At 33.8% G+C, this 22,381-nt stretch overlaps 3 protein-coding genes across 4 annotated transcripts in view; 1 reads left to right on the forward strand and 2 right to left on the reverse strand.

The window, feature by feature from the left end:
- LOC115439836 (glutathione hydrolase 1 proenzyme) overlaps positions 1 to 9,625 on the reverse strand; it is a 63,714-nt gene extending 54,089 nt beyond the window's left edge. Inside the window, exons 1-2 of one of the 2 annotated variants that reach the window (XM_037438438.1) lie at positions 9,607 to 9,625; positions 2,315 to 2,390 (exon numbers count right to left, since the gene is read on the reverse strand). In XM_037438438.1, coding sequence (XP_037294335.1) covers positions 2,315 to 2,379 — 65 coding nt within the window. In that variant the 5' untranslated portion in view covers positions 2,380 to 2,390; positions 9,607 to 9,625. Of the gene's footprint in view, positions 1 to 2,314; positions 2,391 to 7,636; positions 7,929 to 9,606 lie in introns of those variants that run through there. The other variant, XM_030163856.2, reaches the window with a different exon arrangement.
- A 7,576-nt stretch (positions 9,626 to 17,201) lies between these two features.
- On the reverse strand, positions 17,202 to 20,207 carry LOC115439880. The gene is made up of 3 exons (XM_030163926.2): positions 19,995 to 20,207; positions 18,018 to 18,148; positions 17,202 to 17,536 (listed from the first exon to the last, which is right to left on the reverse strand). The coding sequence occupies exons 1-3, from the start codon at positions 20,042 to 20,044 to the stop codon at positions 17,319 to 17,321; spliced, it is 399 nt and encodes a 132-aa protein (XP_030019786.1). The 5' UTR covers positions 20,045 to 20,207; the 3' UTR covers positions 17,202 to 17,318.
- Positions 20,208 to 20,944: 737 nt separating this feature from the next.
- On the forward strand, positions 20,945 to 22,212 carry LOC115439896. The gene is made up of 3 exons (XM_030163958.1): positions 20,945 to 21,103; positions 21,434 to 21,555; positions 21,914 to 22,212. Exons 1-3 carry the CDS (start codon positions 21,042 to 21,044, stop codon positions 22,141 to 22,143), a joined length of 414 nt encoding a protein of 137 aa, XP_030019818.1. The 5' UTR covers positions 20,945 to 21,041; the 3' UTR covers positions 22,144 to 22,212.
- The last annotated feature ends 169 nt before the right edge of the window (positions 22,213 to 22,381 follow it).

Here is a 22,381-nt window from a genome sequence, read left to right on the forward strand (position 1 = left end):
ATGTACTTACTTGTCACTTGAGAGTTTTCTTATAACGCGTATTTTAATTTTAACTGGTTGAGTACTGGCTCATCGTTAACACCCACTTTTGGGAACAAGCCTCTACTATCTACTGAGTGGGTTTAGGTTAAGTCCAAAAGGCTGATAATGAGTTTTATATGATCATCAGTTAATATTGTTAAATTATTTTTAGTTATCATCATCAGCCGCAGGATCCACTGCTGTACTTGGGCCATCCCCAAAGATTTCCAGATCGATCGACCAATTGTAAGCGGCCCGCATCCAGCGACCTCCTGCGATTTTTATGAGGTCATCTGTCCAGCTCGTGGGTGGACGTCCGACGCTGCGCTTGCCAGTTCGTTTTTTTAGGTATACCTAAAAAAACGAAGCCTCAGTGACGCCGGAGGTCAATGGTTGCAAAGCAAATAAAATATCCTAATAATCGTCTTTCAGTAATAGAGGACTTTGAGGATGCTGACATTTATATTGCAATGTAAGAAAAACAAATTTAGCTATAAATTGTTTTTTCGTATAAAAGTTATTAGTATTATTTGAAACTAAAAAAACATTTTTATCATCGACTGCTTTTCCAAATGTCATTTTGAGATACTAAAGCCTCATTTAGACGGAGAAATAATTGCTAGCAATCATAGTATGTAATTATTTGAACCAATAGTTTTTTTATATGTCCATTAAACATCGTAGACATCATCGTGGACGAGGATCGCGTTCTGTAACAGATGGGGTAATTTTTATACAGGCGATTTCAATGAACAATCCCAATTTCAATATTCAATCCAGTTCCGAGAATGAACCAATCATGATAACTCATTTGTAAGCATGTCAAAGAAACCTTTGTTCTGATTGGTCCATTTTTGATATTGATCGAAAAAAGCGACTGGGATCATTTATTGTAAATGGCGGTTAAGTAATAATTGCGAACAATATTTCTATTCGTGTTTTCATCTCGAGACGACCACCGCACGAGGTCAAGGATGCCAACGAGGAAGCAACAGAACAGAGGAAACAATATACAATCAATAATGCAATAGAAATTATCATTTCAATGGCATCGGGTTTTGTAATATTATAACGTTGAGAATTAATACAAAGCAAGTTTTGTGGATTCTTTACTTCTTTTTTGTCGATGTCTTCATACAGCTCTCTTTTATTTAATATCATGTGGGTAAATTATTGATGGAGGGCGGAGGGTGAAATCAATCTACCAGGTATTATCTCGTGGGAAATTTCTATCTCTTCATCTGATAGTTTTCACGAGCGAAGGAGTTTTTTTTATTCTAGATGAAACATTGGAAACGTCGAACAAGTCTGTGAAGGTTTTACTTTCACCTATTTATTATATAATATCGCCTTAAACGTGATAGCCTAGTCGGTATTTCGGTATGGAACGGGCTGCATAAACGAGGTCCGCAGCTTCAAAAACTCAAAGCACTTCTGACTTTTCGAAATTAAATGTAATTTTGAAGGTATGTGTAGTCTGCCAACGCGATGGTGGTAAGCTTTGAGTTTTCGGATGACTAACACCTCAGTCTCCCCTGTGATCATGAAGGCTGTAAAGGCTGCCTGTCTTCGAAACGTTGGCAGAAAATCATAATATAAAAAAACGCGATAAAATCCGAAAAATAGTTTTATTTCAGTGGTGGACAAAGGTCTATTCCCTCTCGTTAGAGGATGACTGTGCTCAGCAGTAGGTAGTATATAATACAGGTCTGGTATTATTATATTATTTATTAGCTTTTGCTGTGTGTATGCTTTTGAAAGAGTTTTTCTGGGATAAAGTGTCGCTATATATTTTTCCGGGATAAAAACTACTCTCTTTCCTTTCCAGCGTCTCAAACTATGTCTAAATTTCAATGAAATCCGTTCAGTAGTTTTTAAGTTATTACGTTCGTCTGAACATAATAATTTAAAGACTACGTCTGTCTAAACGCTGCGAGGGATTTGTTTTATAGGTAAAGGTATTTTGCCTTAGGTAACTCTATATTTATTTATTTAAAATAAAATTTCATCAACAGATTTTACGTAGAAGTAAATATGGGCTGAGTACAAAGTTAGTTAAATAACTTTATTTGTAAGTCATTCGAAATTATTAGAAACTATCCTTTCGTTGTGTTTTAGCACCATCTAGTAGCGAGAAGCGAAATAAGTAAAATAAATTCGATATAATTATCTGTGGGTGTGATGACTGTCGACGTGAGATCAATATTATTATACTGACTATATTTGTGTACATAGTGTGGTATTAATATATTAGTAATTAAAGTGTAAAATCTAATAAAAAACGCCTACTCACCCTTTACAGCAATGTTTCTTTGTGGCGTCTCGCGCGTCGGTGACGATCATGCTTTGAATCGTCATTTCTGTAGAAGCTGCAACAATTTTTATATTATTGTATAAGTCTTTATAATTTACATAGTAATTGAATAACTAAAACAACTATAAATTATGAATAAATTTGTATGAGACTAATACAACATTATTGAACCAATTCTAAATAAAAGTTTAAGTCCCATACTATTTTTAATACCAGAAAATATTTCCAAGAGATATAATTAGATTAAATTATAGATTTATTATATTAGATAAGATTATAAAGAGTAGCAAACGATTTATCTTTTTTATACAAGTTAAAAACGAGTTATGAAACCTGTTCGAATGATGCACATGATAGTATAGACTCTACCTACCTATAAAGAATATTCTTTATAGATAGGTAGAGTGACTATCAACATGAGCCACGATTTTAATTGAAAAGTATTACAATAACTAAATAGTACACCATAGAATTTAGAAGCCGGATAATAACAAATTCAAATCCCAAGAGCACTCACCTCGGGACTTTTCTAAATTATGTATGACTTGTATTCTTTGTGAATGATCGCTTGCTTTAACGTTGAAGAAAGACATCCTGAGGAAACCTACACCTGGAAACCTACCTGAGAAATTATTTATAGGAATTTTGAGGGTATGTAAAGTCTACCAATCCGCACCAGGTCAGCGTGGTAGATTAAGGCCTAATCCCTCTCAGAAATAGAGGAGGCCCGTCCTCAGCAGTGGGACAGTATATAATAGTGAGCTGATTTTATTATTTATTTATTGTAATACCAAATTAACCAGGTACATAACGATGCTTGCTCAATGTTACTTATTTGCATATCCTAGACAAAACATTTATACTTATAAAAGATTCCTATCAGTTATCTTAAATGCCATCAGGTAAAAAAATTTAATGTTGTAATTATAACTATATACATGTATGACTTAAAAATAAGATACGTTTGAATCTTATACAAAAAGGAACAATTCTCATTCTATTTAATTTGGAGATGTTCTCTGCTGCATCTTAGAAGTGCACACTTAGTTAGCAATATTCTTAATATGGTATGCTGAAGCTATACCGAATCTAACACGAGAAGAATCATCAAAATCCTATTTTATTTTCAAGAGCTTCCCTCTGCATTTTTAAACTCCAAAAACACATACAAATAAAATTAAAATAGGAATATTTCGAAGCTATAAGAAATCCAATGCAGGAACGTTAAAATCGGCCCCCGGGATAAAAATATTTTAAAATATTATAACTCCTGTTGAAGTCGGTTAAAAATGTAATTCAAACGAAAGTACCGTTGTAACTTTTGAAATGAGTTCAACAATTCCACTTCAATTAACGAATAAAGTAGTTTAGAGTTTAATAGCCAATAAATTGTCAATAAACTGAACGCTCCTTCACTAAAATCGCTTATCAACTCTACTTGAGTAATTACATACAGGGGTCATTGTTTGATGACTGAAGAGAAAGCGAATGTATACAAATATATCGACGGTTAAAAGTCTAAATGACTTAAGTGACATTATTTTTTCGAAAAAAATTAACTAAGTATTTAAAAAAAACATAGAAAAAAGTGCTGATTTCATTTGAAATCAGCATTTTTTTTTTCACTTTTTTTTCGTAAAAAATGTCGGTTAAGTCAATTAGGCTTTCAACCGTCGATATAAATCTAAAGAGTTTATTTGTTTGAACGCGTTAATCTCAGAAACTACTAAATCAATTTTGTTCACTAATATGAAGCTATATTAATCCCGATTGCTAGAGGCAAATTTTTATTCCAGCAAAATATTTAGTTCAGAATGTTGAAGTTAAGTACTCCGTACATAAGTCTATGTCGGTACAGCTATAGAAGTAGGTAGAGAGTAAAGTAGAGTAATTAACGACCAATGGTTTTATTCAGTTCAATGAAACGTGACGACATACCCGAAAAGACCATAGTTCCATTCCTCGAATAAGTTTTTTTTTTGTTCAAACTTCATTATCTACAATTTTAACTGCTGTATCTAGCAAACCAAATACAAGACCACTTAAATTTTACAGCTTAGGTAAAATATGTCGTCACAAGAATACTGAGGCTATATTGAAAATAGTGGATAGTATGAAGTAAATTAATGATGCGTTTGTAAGTTAGGGCTATTGATTGTAAATGTCGACTCGTGAACAATGTAGTAGTGGCGAAAAGATTAATGACGCATTGACGTGAAATGCGAATGAAAAAAATCTCAATGCCCTTTTTTGTATTCCTTAACTAGAGGTAGATTATAACTTAGGCGCAAGGCGCAATATCGAAGGAATTATAGTAGCATAGTGTAAGAATAACACCATAATGTAAAACAGCAGACTTTGTCCTCTAGCGAAGCAATTATCACGCAAATATCATACAATCTTAATGAATGTATAACGATGCAGCGTCGCCTACACGGGCAACAATTTAAATCGCATAGAAATATTTATTGTTATTGGGATGACTTGCAATACGAAGCACCTATTTTTAAGTCGACAATTGATGTGGTGTGAGTGATGTAATATAATCGTAATGTACAATCACACACATAAATAGCTGAACAAACTCAAAATTTAAAATCGCCTTAACACTATTGTGTTCTTGCAAAAAAAAAAAAACACCATAAAACCAAAGGAATTCATCTCTTCACACAACGAAAAAGAATGTTTCAATTAAACTTGAGGTATAGGCGGTTTGAAGTTTTAATTTTTCTCATATACGTTTGAGGCTGACTGTACAATTCGATGAATGTTTTATATAAGGCTATTTTGTTTTTTTTTTATTGTTTTAAAAGGTAGAGCTAGTATTCTGCTTGACGCATGCGGCCATTGCCGCTTTTAGACATGGGCAATGCCAAGGACAACAGCTAGGCTGCAACCTATTGTATTTTATAACAGTCACACACTAGACATTCATAGGATATTTATGGGCTTACATTTAAACAGTAATAATGAAGTGAAGAAAATAGTAATATTATTGGAGAAATAAAAACAAAATAGCCTCCCTCTATCATTTTTTGAGCATGTTTCTCAGATCTGTACATCTAAATATCGAAATCGAAAAGAACCCGGCAATCGAATTCAAACCATCAGCACATTCTGACGTCTAAACGAAGCATTACATCTTGGTATCACAGCATGCTCTCTGCTAATTGCTACGGCAAAAAACGTAAGAGTGCATTGTTAGTAAAATTTCAAACTATACCTGTTAGATTTCTGCTTGGTTAGTTTTACGTCGTAAATGCTCAACAATCGAACGTTAACGATGTCACATTTTATTACAATGTCAGCAGAGTCTAAAACGGAATTTTTATGCCCTTTTTATGGCGAATGTTAACAATTTACGTTCAGCACTATTCAATAGTTTTGTTTAGAAATTTATAAAAAAGTATGATTTACAGTAATTTTCCATATTGATCCAAATCTTCATATTCAATCCGATATCGAGAATGAACCAATCAAATAGTTTCAAATAGTTTAGTTTCAAATTACGTACGTAATGAGAGTACAAAAAAAAGTATTATGAACCTTATAAACACACGTCCTGATGACGTTGCAATGGACATTGCTTAACATTGAATTTCTTAACATTTTTGCTTATAACTTTTTTATTTATAGTTCTACGACAAAAGTTACTGGACCAAAGTTGTAGAGCATTTAATTTGCAACAAAAAATGTTTATACATATTTTTTGTCAGATAAATAGTTTAAGAGATACATCGTAAAAACATTTCAACCCCTTTTTCAAGATGGCGGCCGTGGGACAAGGGTGGCGACCCCACAAACTTGGTTTTAGCTTTACACTGACCCCCCCCTACACTTCAAAAAAATAAAATTGCGTCCTCTAAAAAACTCAACCCCAAATGTAACTTTTCAATGGACTAGGTGTATTATTAACACGGCTAACTTATTGTTTAAAATATATTGTTTTGGATCGATTAACGATTTTTTAAATATTTATTTAATAACTTGGAAATTCTTTTATTTATAAATATCGTAAAAAAGATAACGGTTTTGTTAAAGTTAAAAGCACAAATCAATATCACAAATATAGTTCATATTTCACAAATTATACTTGACAATTTTTGTGACGTCACGAATAAAGCGACATGGCGGTTAGCATTTTCGCGCTAAAACATAAATAATAATAAAATTTCTAGCGACGACCATATAAAGTTCAAAATAAGACACATTTAAAGGTAAAACACACTATTATAGACTCATCAAACAAAACCATTACTTCACTTGTTTAACTATTGTATTTATAACTTTTTATCTCCTCTTTACACGTCTATGCTTTTTATGCACATACGTCAATAATCGTAATGGTCGTTTAAAATAAATACGACGTTGCGTTGAAAAACTGTTAAATTACGATCGCGGTTAACGTTAGGATTTTGACAAAATATTTTAGTTTTAACTTTAGTTGTCTGTATCCAAACTGGAAAAAAAAATTAAGTAACTCCCTATTCCCACATGTGTAGTTTACGATAATTTTTGTTTTCGAAAAGAACGTCAGTTTATGCTAATTATATCATTCGATATATCTATGGTTTTATAAATATTCAGCCATTGCAAACTAGGCCAGCGTGGTGGACTTACACCTAATTCTTCTCAGTAGTAGAAGAGGCCAGTGCCCAGCGTGGGACAGTATGCACAAGACTGATATTATTTTAAAAAAATGTTCAGAAATATTGCATAAATAACTAAATGTCGTTAGGGGACTACTGCTTCTCACAAATACTTTTACTTTTATTGGAATAAAAACCGACATTTGTGTTTTATTAGCATAAAACGAAATTTCATTAGTAATTACTTTCACCTTCATGCAAAACTAGACTCTATTTACGAAATAAGAATTAAGTAGGCACTGCCACTTTTTTATTACTTTTTCCTTATGTGAGTTCGTTACGAGTGGAATAATTAATTCAATTAAAACTGGTTACATATTAACGTCTTATTATGTAATCAGAAATATTGAAGATTCTTACGAGTTTTATGATGAACACCAGAGGATGGATAATAGGTAATTAAATCAACAAAAAATAATACTACAATTAGTAGGTTTGGTACAGCATCAAAACATGAAGATTATCTAAATACAAACATGATATTACAACTATTTACAAGTCCTATTGCGGAAAGAAAAATTTATCATGTTAATACTTTATGTAAAAAACTGACATATTTCTTTACTACATTACTGTATATAGGTATATTATTTTCCTATAAAAAGCCTTTTGTGATAGTGCATTACAAAAAAAATTAAATCAAAAAACATACGTTTTCCTTATCACTCGAGTCGGTCGTTGCGTTCCAATCAATGCAAAGGCAGTTCACACACAAATTTCACTCAGAGCATAACCTTGACTGCACGAGACGATTTAATTTACGATTGAAAAGGCTACAATACTTTCATTCTATGTATTTTTCGATTTATTTTTAGTACTGGCTGGTCGAATTGTTATGCGTTTTATTTTTAAATTTATTCTTTTTCCGAAATTTATATTTCAAATCGAACGTCACGCGTCGGAGCGATTACAAACCGGCGTCCGCGCAAGCGATGAGTCGGAACGGTACAGCGTCCAACTACAAACCCGTAGCTAAACCTTTTTTATAGACACATCCTTTTTAGGGTTCAACGGGATGCGAGAAGACAATTATAAATCTTCTCGGCGCAATATCAAGTGTTTTTATGAATATAGAGCGTTTGATATTTTTTATGTGCGCGTTGTCATAATATAATATGAAATTGTTTTTTTAATTTATAATAGACACTTATGTGGGAAGAAATAATTAACGGGTTATATCTATGTAATTTTGTTCAGACATGCGAAATTCGATTTTATTTGTCCGCAAAATGTGGTTATAAATAATAAGCGCCGAACAATCCTCAAACTGTTTTTAAAAGCTTTATCTCATGAATTTAAAATAAAAAAAACAAAAACTACTGAACTAAAATATTTTCACGTTGACGCTAGGTAGGTCAGTTTGTTTATTCTACAACCATTGTTCGAGACCATTGTGAGAATCAGCGCGTTTTATCGGTGATCAGTTCGTGGTAACGTGGGTTAGGCCTTAATTATGTTAATGTCAAATGAATATCTAATGCCTAGTGTTAAAGTTGAATTTTAGTTTTAATGGTTGGATAAGAAACTTTACATCATGAATTACCCAGCTCGACTGGGGTAATTATCAAAGAAAATGAACACAAAATTTTAACGACAGCTTGCTTTGCAGTGCAGTGCAATATTTGTCAACTATTATTTGGATACCAGAGCAACCTTTACCTCTTCCACATCTGTCTATCCAATCTTTAAGACCATAATTATTTTGAAACTATTGGGTCTTATTATTATAATGTCAAATTTTGAAGTAGGTACTACGCTAACTTCATTATCATTCCATTTTGTATAGCACACTGTAGATTGTAAATGTTATGCACACCAAAATTGCCATGCAAATCTGCAAATAAAATATATGTGCCTTAGTTTAAACTTAGCTATAAGATAATATATGTCGTGTGGAAGTGCTATATAATAAAATTAATTAAATAAATAAACTATTGATGGGCAGTGAAGATCAGTTTCCCTCGCTATAATTGAAGTTCCTCCCTGATGATGCAAAAATAACTGGAACTAAGCCTGCCTGCTATAAGCTGCCTCAATTATAACTTATGTGATACAGTCACTTATTTTCCAGACTATTCTGAACACAATCAAGTTTTTCCCGTTGTCATTATTAAATTATTGTTAATAAATTCTCGAATATCGTAATCGAATCCTTTATTACGCAGAAATAAATCCGATCCCCGGAAAAATGGACGAGGGTATTCCCACTACGAAAAAAATTATAATGTTCCAAGATATCTTATATGACATCCTATTTGAGCTAGATAATGAAAAAATCCTATATAATATAATGTTTTAAACATAGCAGGCAATTTGTCGATACTTAACAAGTAAGGTTTGTATAATGATTTGTATTATATTGTATAATGATTAGACATAGAAACGAAACATTTTTTCTGGATTTTCTTGCGGTTGTTTATATTATAATTACATTATAAATAACTAGTAAGATGATTATAATAATTTATATTAATCACTCACAGCTCGAATATAATTATTCAGAAGCTACGGAACCAGCTGCTCAATAGATCACAATTTAAAAACACAGTCTTAAATAATACAAAGCTAAAATGAAACCGCAGTAACCAATCAATAAAAAAAAAAGATAAAATAAATACTTACAGGTTTCATCGTCACCATCCATGCCGTACAACTATTTATAATGAAATAAATTAGATATGTAAATCAACAATAGAATAAATTGCATCAGCCACATGGTGTTGTGTTTCAATAGAATAGTAATTTTGCAACTAACGAACAAAGTTAAATGACCTGTTCTAATAAGGTCCAGTTTTATTGCCATCAGAACGGCGCGGCGTCATGGTATCGCGGGTAAATTACTACTCCATAAACTTTTTTTGTCTAAAATCACATTTATTCTTATTATTATAATAGATGTGTTTGTCTTATTAACTTATTAATATTATAAATGAGAAATTCTGACGATGTTGATAAGTTTTACAAGAAAACAAGGAAACCTCTGAACGGATATAGATAAATTTTAACATACAGATAGACCATGTCCTGAATTATATAGCCTAATTTACTCAAGGAAACGTATTATGGGAATTTTATCCCTGGAGAGGTCAATCACGCGGGAGGAGCCGCGTGCGCGCGTGCATATTACTCTTGAAAGCCAATCATGTGTAAGGGACAAAATACCGAAAATGAGTTATTTACGTGAGAATTAAGAGTTATCTACGTCGTTCTATCTAGGTTTTGTACACCTAGGTCAATTTTTATACTATTGGAATATTTTTTTATAAAGTAAGGTCAGGGGGTCCTATTCTAGGATAGGGGCGAATCCGTCTTTTTGCAATTACGGGTTTTCTATTCAAAAGACAGCTTTGTACCCGTAAAGGTAAAAGACTCAAAAAATCATCTATTAAATTAAAAAGGCAAATAAACTCCCGTAGACAGAATAGGACCTCCTGACCTTAAATAGTTTAATTGTTTTGAAGTTTCTTATTAAAATCCTAAACTTTTAATCGCTTTATTCAAAAGTATGATGATTGCTGCTAAGATATGATTGCAAGAGTCGAAATAGTTTTGAATAATAGTGACATTGACACAAATAGAATAAAACAGAACATTCAAAGTGCACAATATACCAAGGAATTTAAACCACGGAAATTGACATCAGTTTAAGCTGTAACTCCTTCTGCATGCGACAGCTCTTATAATCAGCAAACACGTCATCATGATGAGAATTTTACTGTCTCGTGATTATAAGTTTTATCGGAAAATAGAAAGATGGAGTGAGGAAAGAATAAGCGAACAAATGCGTAGACGCAAAGGTAAACATTTGTATTGACAGATAAAGGAGAAAATCAACACGGGTTTTTCTTTAAATTTAGTCGTTGTTGCTGGCGGGTTTGCCCCTGTCAAAGCCTTCCTAGGTATACAATTCTCATTGTATATTTGCCCACAATAAAATGTGACAAAAAGATAGTGATTCGAACTCGGGACCTCAGAGCGGACTTCGTACTGCACACGCAATACAACTACGCCACCGAGGCAGTCGAGGATAAAATGTAGCCTATAACCTTGGACATAGGCTATGCAAAAAACACCCAACTTTGTTTATTCCTAACAACACATAAACATCCAAAATTCCATACATTTTCACAGAGTTTTGCAATTACAATTATAGTATTTGCCGGTGGTAGGATATATTTTAAATTCCCTCGGATATCGACCACCGACCGGATAGCGTACACAAGGTGTTAAAACCCGCCGCAGTGGTTCTTGTAAGCGTGTCGCGTTCCGGGACCAGCCTGTATATCCGTTTCCAAACGGCCGGCATAATTTTAATTGTGTCGGCCGAGGGGCAATCATCTCTCCTCAGTCGACTTTCTATTGGACCCTACTCTACTTGCCATCAGGCACTGAGGGGTCACTTTGCAGTCTCCTTATAAAAAAAATAAACAAAATGATGATACGGACCCCACTAGCACAATATCAGATACAGTTGCGTTATCGGCCTACGCAGCGAAAGATTGCATTATAAAAAAAACAAATCCGTATGCATTTCTGCCGACTATGTCACTTCCAAAATGCAATGACGCGGAGGTGCTGAGCAGAGGTGTCAATAAGCAGGTCCTTAAACGGCATTTATACTAATAAAATGAAAGTGTGTTTGTTGATTTATTTTTGACAGAGCAAAGGAACATTGGACGTCAAGATTTTTTGCAAAAAGATTCTGAAGAGAAATTTAAACTATTTCTATTCTGAACAATTGATGGTTCCTAAGTATACTATCGTATCTGGAATAATAGTGATATTCACTTTTAAGCGTTTCGTTACCAAGGTACTGTTTACTATCAAACCCATGTAATTCAAAAGTAAATAAACGAAAAAAACTTCATTAAAAACATTTACTTCCTTTTTTTAAATGGATCTTATAGTAAACAATACCTAGATAACAAAACTTTAAAAAAGGGAATGTTGCTATTTTTTTCATATACGATAGTTTTTATTTTAATAAAATTAAGACGCAAAACTGATTACAATCAAATTTAAAGCTAATTATAAAATATACAAGCATAAAAACTAGATTGTATTCCTAAACAGTTTATTTCGGAGCCATCGAAATGTTGTTACAGAGGCGGACCCGCCAGCAAAAGCTGGTAATTTACAAAAAGGTAACTGCATAATAATTTGTCCTCGCTTACGTGGCAAAGGTAAGCCTTGAATGACGCGTATTGAAAACCTGATAGTTTTAAGAATGCATTACTCAGACATTAAACAAATATATCGGATAAGGAAAAAGGCTACAAATAATGCAGCTTGATAAAACTTTGAATAAATTCTATATAGTTCTATAGATATACAGTTATATTACTAATTACTTGCAATTGTTCCTTTCATGCACGCGTAACATTAGATCGAGATGTGTGTGATTTTTTTTATTGTTAAATATTAATTTCATCCATTAATGAACTACCGTTTGCTCGCGGCTACACCCGCGTGAAGGATTTTTTAGGGATAAATGTTTTTCTGACTTACTTGTTATGTATAGTTACGTTATGACCAAATTACACAAAATCATTATAAATTGTAGCCTATGCGTTATTCTGATCTATAACCAATATTACTGTAAAGTTTCATGCAAATCCGTTTAGTAGTTTTTTCCTGAAAGAAGAACAAACATACATCTATACATCCATCCTCACAAAATTTCGCATTTATAATATTAGTAGGATTAAATGAATGGATGCCCTAATTGTTTATAGTAAGAAAACTAGTTTTAGATATTATCAATACTTATTCTATGTTTCCTAGTTATTACATATTAATTTTTCAAAGCTCGTCTAGGACGCACGTTAAACGATGGCAAATCATTATAATTATGGTATTTCAGCGTCAAAGTAGAATGTAGAAATAGTAATAAACTTTCTTTAAGAGCATTCTGATATTCCAGCATGAAACTCGTTTATTCGAAGTTTCAAATCTCTTCATGTAACGACGAAAGGCTGAAACAGATTTATTTTATCTGGTTTATCGCATTTTTGAGCCTCAGTTATACCAGGTCTATAGTTCGCGGCGCGATGGACTGTTTGTTATGACATAATATTTCATTATCAGCCTCGAGTTGTTCATTATTGAACAAGGCCTCTGTCAAAGATTTTGAACCGACCTGTAGAAAGCGGCCTGCATTCACTACTTCCTCCAACTCTTACTAGATCGTCTATCCACCTTGTGTGGTCGACTTCCACTCCGCCTCCTCCGCTTCTCTTCAATTCGCGATATTTTTTTAATAGCTCATCGTTAAAACAACGCATTACAGTGTTATTTTTAGCTTCTCGCTCACTAATTTATTTAATCAGGCTCTGATTTGAAAAATGTCATTAAGCCGACAGTATTGTATGCCGGACGTGCAATGTAGGTGTCACGGCCATTCTAATTTTGCGAGCCGCATGCGACCAGCGTGTCTGTAATTGTGACGCTCACGGCTCTTAGAGCACGCAGTCTTAGCACTAAAGCAACAACGGATGATACATTATATAATACTTATGAAGTATACATATATAGTACAAATAATAGACAGGTAATACATTTGTCTGAAGTTTTTTTTATACGTGCAAAGTGACCCCAATGCATCTGATGGTAAGAGGAGTGGAAACCAATAAAATGTCAACTGACGAGAGATGATTACCCTTCGGCAGTTGAACAATTAAGCCGGCTTGTGGGATCCGGATATACACAGGCTGATCCCAAAACGCGACACTTAAATTGGCAATTATGGCGGGTTTAAACCTTGTGTACGGTGGTCGCTATCCGGGCGGATATAAAATATATCCTACCACCAGCATGATGTATCCAATGATATGTTAGCATACAAAAGATAGCAAACTGTTACCTTCGTGCGGCAGCGATGTAACACCAGCTTTTCAACTTTAGCTGCCAATTACAATTTTATATCAAGAAGAACTGCGATAACTCTTCTTGGCTACGAATGGAGGTAATTGCTTTAGTTTAAAACCAGTAATCCAACAAGTTTGTGGTACAAGCGAGTTAAACTAGTGGAACATAGTAACACAACTTCGTAGTTTACTGTAGGATTTTTGTAGATTATGGGTTGGATTTTTAATATGATGTTGTTGGTTTATTTTATGATTTTATTTACAGCTGTTTTAAATAAATTATGTTAAAAGATTAGTTGCGCTTCATCAGTAGACTTGTATATTTGGACAACGGTAAAGAAACCATCTCCCGGTGGCCGACTTAACTTTAAATATGTTAATCAGACGTTAAGTGAGTGGAGTCAAGATTTTAAAAAAAGCTTAGGCAGAGGCGCAAGTGCTGTACCCACTTTCCGTTGTGTGTATTCCGTCCCACCATGTCATAAGGGGATCCCATCATGGGATCTTTGGGGGAGACCTATGTGTGGACTTTATGTGGCTGCCGATGATGTGATAAGGAGCGAGTCTATTGCTATAGCGGGCACATATTCCAGACTCCAAGCTGATATGTGGTCGAAAAACACAAATTTTTCCGATCTAGAAATTTGAACCCAAGCCAGCAACTCCGAGACAGCGATCATTTTTCAAGAATTATCTTTATAATAACATTCTATAGACCCGTGACCTTGAAACAAAACGCATGAGATAATATCTGCCGCTTGCATCAATTGAGCATCTGACCACGGTAATTGCCGAGTCATTATCTGGCTGCGGGCCGACGACCTAATACCCTCGAATATTAGTCTAATAAACTAAATCTTATTGAATCTCACTGCCCCACAACACAAATCGCTAAAGTCCTGATGCGTGACGTTTAAGTAAATTCTTCTCGTTAATTTAAGACATACATAAACACATTTTTGAATATGCTCTTAATTGATTGATAAGCATATGAGTACTATCTGTTTCATTAGAGTTTCTGGTGGATAATAATTACCTTCAAATCATCAAAAGGCCATAATTATTTACTTTTCTATGTCGATATTCTAGTAGTGAACCATAAATACTAACACGTTGTTAACAATATTTTGTTAAACAAACAAGCGAATATCGTAACAAATAATTATTTTGTATTCTTAATAGATTGACTTTAATTGGCAATAAACGTCGTAAGTTTGACCCTGTGAAATTGAAGCACAAATTATGAACATATCTAGTGGCTGAGGTAGTCATATATTGAACACATACATGGAGAATAGAATCTTTAATTTATATTTTTATTTTCGGAAGTAATTAATAATCATAATTCAAACGTAAATTTTTAGTTTTACGACCTACTGTTTTCTCAAATCCGCCTATTCAAATATTGGAAAGGGTTCATTGATTTGAGCCCGACCGTATATAACGGTATCTCTAGCAAATTCTTCTGTCAGACATGTGACTGAGCATTAATTTCGGGAAAGCTGGGAATTAGAAATCCCTGATAAAGAAAATTAAATTACAGTTTATAATAATAATAGATTTCTGTAATTTTTTTAAACATCGGCTCAACTTTACGCAAATTAGATACTACCACCACCTTAGGCGAGTGAAATTTCTAATTGCGGAACCTCGCTCCCTCCCCCCCCGTCATTCGAATTATGAAATGAAAGTTATAATGATTTTATATATATTTTTTGTATGAAAATATATGTATAAGTTTGTGAACCCTAAAAAAAGACACTACCACCACCGCAGCGATGAGTCGACACGAATTATTGTATCGATGTCTCAGAAAATACATTATGCAATATAGTTGTAGGTATCAAGTCGATTATGATTGACAAATTCCAAAAATGATTGAAATGATATGAATGAGTGAGATTAGAGGCGATTGGAGCAGACGACATTCAAAAGCTTTTACACGTCGAATCTTACATTGTTAATTTTGATACATCAGGAATTATGTAGGATGCAGAACTATGCCGATTGTCAAGGGATAAACTAACATCCTGTGGTGGTCAACATTTTTTTTGGGCTTAATATTTTTATGCGGTCACGGCAAAGTAACCTGCACCTAATGGTATGATGAATAGGGTTCAAATAGTGTTTGAACCCTCGCCGCTGTATGAATCCGGGTATACACAGGTTGATCTCTAAACGCAACACCCTTACATAGACCACCATGGGGGGCTTTAAACCTTGTGTACCATGGTCGTGATCCGGGTGGATACAAATATCCTACCACAAACATTTAATGTTAGGCGCAGTGACGTCACCACATTTTTTATACGAAAAAATTACAATTAACATACCTGGTAGTATCTAACAATTAAAACACGACGTCCTGGAAGGCGTACCGAGCGATAAACCGGTTGTGGGTGAAGATGCCGAGATTCGATCCACGAACTGAGCAAATGATGTTTATTTGATCCTTGGAAATTTCAGATCGGGGTCAGAATGTCTCTCGGAGTTTCTGACATGACTATATTTGTATCTGAGTGTGCGGTCAGAACTCTATGTTTTACGGAATTGATTCATTATTTTAAAAAAGTCCAAAAAAATCTGATGCCTAAGGAAACTAAAGCAAATGGGTATGTTAAAATAAATATAAACATTCTATTCCACCCAGAAATGGAAGCCACGAAATTAATTTATTAAATTCGATTATAAAACAACAAATACAGGATTTACACAATAATCATGAGGAAATTTTATTTGATACGATAGGCAGCAATTAACAAAATTTTCGTTAATATTTTACGTTTGAGGCATAATATGGCGTACTGTTATTAAATCGCCCTGTTTCAATTTGTACTATGAATATGAAATCAAAGTCAGTAAATAGAGCCCACCTACATAATATAATATTCGTTTCTGTAATTACCGATAAATATTTAATTAAAGCGTTCCGTTTCATATTTTATACGTTTTATACAGTAATTTATAACTTAAATTCTATTTCATGGTTACATTAATCATTATCATCCAAGTCATAGCATTTTTACAAGGCTACGGAATCATTGACGGCCCACTAAATTTTAAAATCTTCGTAAAATGTTCCATGAATAAAGGTAAAGAAAAGTCTTTCTTTAAATTGCAACATATCGCCACATATTATAAAATTTAATAAGAACTAGTAATAAATCATTGTAAGTTTTTGCATTAAAACACAAAAAAGGGATGGTAGGTCATGTTAGGAATCGAGCTACTTATGGTGACGCTATCTTATTAATAGCTATAGTATATTTTTTTAATATTGCGCCTTAGGCTCCATGTCTTGTAGATCTACGCTCAGGAATGTAACATACATAATAATAAAATAAAAAAAAATATATACACACTTACAAATTTATATTTCAGTTAATTTAAACCAATTTCCATCGCTACAATATAATTTTACTAATTTTTTTCAGATCTGGCAACCCTATTTAGTTAAATATTTTTCATTCATCTATCGTACAAAACGTTGTCCAAAACTTGGCCCTCGCGAGCCCAGGGTAGGCACCCGGTCTCCTCCTCCATGAGAACGTGGCCGATCTTGAGGATCTTGGAGACGATCACACTGGACAGTAAGGCACCGTTGATCGTTCTGTTGTAGTTTCCTTCATCTGACTCGTCGAAAGGTACTTGCAGTAATTGGTAACTAGTGGATTTCGTTACATTACCTGGACAAAAAATTTGGACTCAATGTTAATGCACTTTTCGATGTAAACATTGCTTGTATGATGATTTCTTATATATACACAAATGTCAGACTTGTGAGCTCATTCTGCGTAGATCCGACCGTCATCAGTTAATAAAAAAAAAACGTATAAATATTGTAACGTTGACTTTTCGGGCGACCTAAACTTCAGTCACTCACAGTCATAACTTCAGACCATGAAAACTGCAAAGTCTTCGAAACATGGTGAGAAAGTTAAAATACAAATTGATAAAATCCGAATACAAGTTTTATGACTATTGTATGATTTTTTACCTTTTCTTGAACACAGATGATGTAATTTTGCATGCCAACCTGATATGGATATATCTAATTAAAGGTGACAAATTGGACAATAAAGTGGACTCCATTTTATTCCATCCAGTCAGTAATCTTAAATCTAGCGCACAACAGTACATCCTGTCCATATAAGGAGTGGAAAGTACCTGTCCTGATTGCGGTCCGATGCTCGATGTAGCAGTATGTGTACCCGATGAATACGCCGATCGAGACAGCTGACACGGTTATCATTAAGATCCCGGTAGTGAACACCAGACAGGTCACCCATCGCGGCTTGCTGGTAAAAAAAATGTGAGTGTGGATATTTGCTGTCTCCGATGTAGGTGATTTATTGAACGGTAGTGACACGAGGTTTTTTTCAAACATTTCTAGGACGGCATAATTGTGGCGACTGGCGAGAGGCAATAATATTTTTTCGTGGATCGAGACTATCTGGACCCCATTCCGCTTACCACCTGCATTGGGTTCACTTTGCCGTGCCCTTATAAAAGTAAGTTTTTAAGTAACTGAAGTATGAATTGATGTTTTTCTTCGAATTTCAGTTTTGGTTTCACACCAATTAGTTTTATAATAAGCTATCTATGATGTAGTATTTTATAAAGTTTTATTTTTATATGTTTTTTTTTTGTTGTAACTAATAGGAGGGGATGGTTCGACGACCCGCTTAATGCGATTGTAATTATTATCAAATAAGTTATTGGATATGAATGTTCTTGTTGGTGAGTTGTATACGTATTTACGTATGTCGTACGAAAATAAAAAAAAAAAACATTTTTAGTCAAAATTGCGATAAAAGGCGTATTGTCAGAGATTTCATGGCAAGAAGAGCAAAACAGTTTTTCCATTATATAATCTTATTTGTTCACGCATTGGTCTTAATGCATTAATATTGTGTGTATATATTCTCATTACATTGAATTTAAATGTAATCTGACTTCGTTTTAAGCTGCGAAGTCAACTGTGTATTATTTGCAAGTTTTTTCCTACCTACCTGGATATTCTTAAGGTGCAAAATTCTGAGTCATGTCCAGATATCATGGATTGCATTTGTGTATAATTTTTACTATTAGACAAAATAAAATTGTAGGGTACTGTCATGGATATTGTCTTTTACCCATATTGTGATTTCCCTGTATTTTAGTGCCTACTTTTAATAAATGCTACAATTTACAAATGAATTCATTTGTGACTGTTTCCATTGTGTTTAAACCACAAAACATACAAACTAAATTCTTGTGTTTTGTTATTCAAACCATATCGAATCGGTATTATGTTTTCAGTCAGGGCCTATCTGTTTTCCTCCTAAAATACCGTCATGCTTTTGCCTAAGAACACAGTAATTTGTTTAGACTGAAATTGTGTAATAAAATACTAGAAAGATATTTATAAGTTTGATTAAACTAACTATAATTGTGATATTATAATAATAATAATATCAGCCCTGTATTATATACTTGCCCACTGCTGAGCACGGGCCTCCTCTACTACTGAGAGGGATTAGGCCTTAGTCCATTACGCTGGCCTAGTGCGGATTGGTAGACTTCACACACCTTCGAAATTCCTATAGAAAACTACTCAGATGTGCTGGTTTCCTCGCGATGTTTTCCTTCACCGTTAAAGCGAACGATAAATTCACAAAGAATACACACATGATTTTTAGAAAAGTCAGAGGTGTGTGCCCTTGGGATTTGAACCTGCTGACATTGGTCTTGGCAGTCCGTTCCACACCCAACTAGGCTAAGGCCGCTTTTGGTTGTGATATTAGTATCATAAAATATTTAACTTTTATGAGTTATTCATTTTGAACCGGAATGAATTAAAAAAACATAGCTGCTAGTTTATTATAGTGACTTAGGAGGATGACTATGCATGAAGATAAAAATTTGCTTCACTTAGTGATTTTTTGCGTTTTAGTAGTTCTTACAATGAGCCGACAAAGTATTTATATTGCACAGGCGTCGCGGGAAGACCCTTATACAGATATCTGTGACATGCTAAGCGTAAGATGAGGAGTGTAATTTATCAAGTATATACTAATAGTTATTAATCGTCTGGGTTTCCTTCTTACCAGGGACGCAAAATGTTAAAAATATTGTAAAATAGGCCATTGAAGATAAACTTACTTCTTAAGAACCTCGGGCAATTTGTCAGTTTCGAGAATCGTGTATCCCATACTTCCCTCCAATAAACGTTGTAAAAAAGTAAAATATATAAATTAAATGATAATATAAAATAATAATATGTATTGAGAAAATTAATGATTTTTATAACATGGAGAATAAATTGCCAGATATTTTTTTTATATTTTCTCAAAGAGTATGTATGTAACCACTACGTTATAATTCTCTATGACATTTTTTTATTAAATCAGATAAAATGAATAAAGTACTGTTGTGATAGGATGGAATATTGAAAAATTGATTCGTTTTTACCTTTTTTCTGATTTTATTAAGAACTAAGGCATAGCACAGAATCTCTTCTCTGCCAATTTCTTTACCACAGAATAATAACTATTGTTTAAATATATGTATGTTACTTTTTATTCCGGTGATTTACTTCCTTGGAAAATAATATATTTTTTAAATCTTGAAATTGTTTTGACACACACCTGAAGGTAAGTGGAGTGGTGTCCAATAGAATTTCGACTGACGAGAGATGATTACCCCTCGGCAGTCGACACGATTATGTCAGCCTATTGTAACCGGATACACAGACTGATCCTGGAACGCGGCACACTGGGTCACTATGACGGGTTTTAACACCTTGTGTACGGTGGTTGCTATCCGGGCAGATGTAAAATATATCCTATCACCTGCAAAAATAGACAAGCTGGCGTCGTATTTGTAGCACTATAAATTACTACAGTATTTTAGGGATCTCTGCGGCAGGAAGGGCTTTTCACGCGGGCGAAGCCGCGAACATCAGCTAGTTTTTAATAAAAGCCATTTCAAGATTAGAATATTATAATAAACGTAAAATCGTTAACCGTGCTCGCTTTGCAGTAGTCGGATAAAAAAAATAATATTATTGTTAACACTCAGCTTAACACTTTATTCGCTTTGATGGTGCTATATGTCATGTCGTATTGATATGACATAATCAATTTTATTTTATATACTTTTACACGTTTATAGATTTTTTTTATTTATAATTTTTTTATTGATAGAAAAATGGGTTGCACTTGCTCCGAACCTTGCTTTGCTATAGGAACTGTGACCTATATACTAGAAAGGTAATTTTTTTGATATTATACTTTTGAGAATTTTGTGACGATGAGGATTCAAATAACAGCTTTCAAAAATACTAGTAATGATGATTTCTGATTTATTAGAAAGTTGGTAAATGTGGTTGCCGATAAGGATACGAACATGGATTACTTCCTTGTAGTTACTTGCCTATGAAACTGATCTGTGATCACCATCTACACCTCTATCCAGTTTTTGTGTAAAATTATATCAAAGAAGTAGGTTATTTGATGCAATTGACCTTTGCTTAACCATTTAAACTAAAGGAACTGTGGGAGGGTCAATATATTGGTTGTAAATATTTCCATATTTTTCAGGATAGCTTCGTGTTGCGCCATGACAGCTGTGATATCGTGTATCGTCACCACGCTCACGATTATGCTCGGCGTGGGCATCGGGCTTGGTTACAACTACTGCTTCGTTGATATGAAGCTAGCTAGTAAATATAAACCTCATTAAAACTATTTAGATTTGTGTAGTTATGTTCTTATAACAAATAATAGTTTTTTTAATTATACGAGCAATGTCTATAAATATTTGTGATATCACAATAAAGTGATATTGCTAAGCGGTAAATAAGTATAGTGCTAACTAATGCTCCTACCACGAAATAATTCAAACATTGACGTGTTAAGGATAAATTTATAATAAAATGGCATAGCAAGCGACTATCACACCTGATGTTATACTTATGAATTCAGAGAAAAATGTCGACCAGTAGAGGATGTTGTATTCCTCGATGGAATGGTTCCTCGAATGAATATTCCGGTCTCCCTATTTGTTTTATCACATTCCAGGTTATCCCACAACAACATTTCTTCCACTCAGAAGGATGATGGACGACGATAACCCATTTGATGGACCGATTCAACCTGAACAAGATCTGTACAAATTGCGTCATAGAACACCCAAACAACCAGTAAAACCAACTATGATAATACCTCTTAACAAGGGTGAAGATATTCCACTGCTATTGGCAAAACTACGAGGATACAAGAAAAACGTCACACTTGAATTAGTAGCGTGAACCGTCAACAGAATTTTGGAACTGTAATCATTTCTAATCAGAAATATAGTGTTTAAGTTGGTGGACATAGATGTTTGTTTTATTAATGTTACTGATTTATGTAACTGACTTTATTTCATAGCGTTTCGAGTCACGTTTTCATTTAGCATTCTGTGTTGTCCTTGATGATAAAATCGTAATCGAATACTCGTAAATCCTTGTTTCAAGTCTGACATGCGTTTAGTTTATATTTATGTCT

Source organism: Manduca sexta, chromosome 14, assembly GCF_014839805.1.
Source record: "Manduca sexta isolate Smith_Timp_Sample1 chromosome 14, JHU_Msex_v1.0, whole genome shotgun sequence".
Classification (NCBI taxonomy): domain Eukaryota; kingdom Metazoa; phylum Arthropoda; class Insecta; order Lepidoptera; family Sphingidae; genus Manduca; species Manduca sexta.

What these genes read in the sequence shown, in the direction of transcription:
- LOC115439880 (XM_030163926.2), bottom strand. Translation starts at nt 20,044, where the DNA reads ATGGGATACACGATTCTCGAAACTGACAAATTGCCCGAGGTTCTTAAG. An exon ending in TTGCCCGAGGTTCTTAAGAA is followed by an intron (nt 18,149 to 19,994) that starts GTAAGTTTATCT and finishes TTTTTTTACCAG; the next exon opens with CAAGCCGCGATGGGTGACCT. An exon ending in TCGGACCGCAATCAGGACAG is followed by an intron (nt 17,537 to 18,017) that starts GTACTTTCCACT and finishes TTTTTTGTCCAG; the next exon opens with GTAATGTAACGAAATCCACT.
- LOC115439896 (XM_030163958.1), top strand. Translation starts at nt 21,042, where the DNA reads ATGGGTTGCACTTGCTCCGAACCTTGCTTTGCTATAGGAACTGTGACC. An exon ending in GTGACCTATATACTAGAAAG is followed by an intron (nt 21,104 to 21,433) that starts GTAATTTTTTTG and finishes CATATTTTTCAG; the next exon opens with GATAGCTTCGTGTTGCGCCA. An exon ending in CGTTGATATGAAGCTAGCTA is followed by an intron (nt 21,556 to 21,913) that starts GTAAATATAAAC and finishes ATCACATTCCAG; the next exon opens with GTTATCCCACAACAACATTT.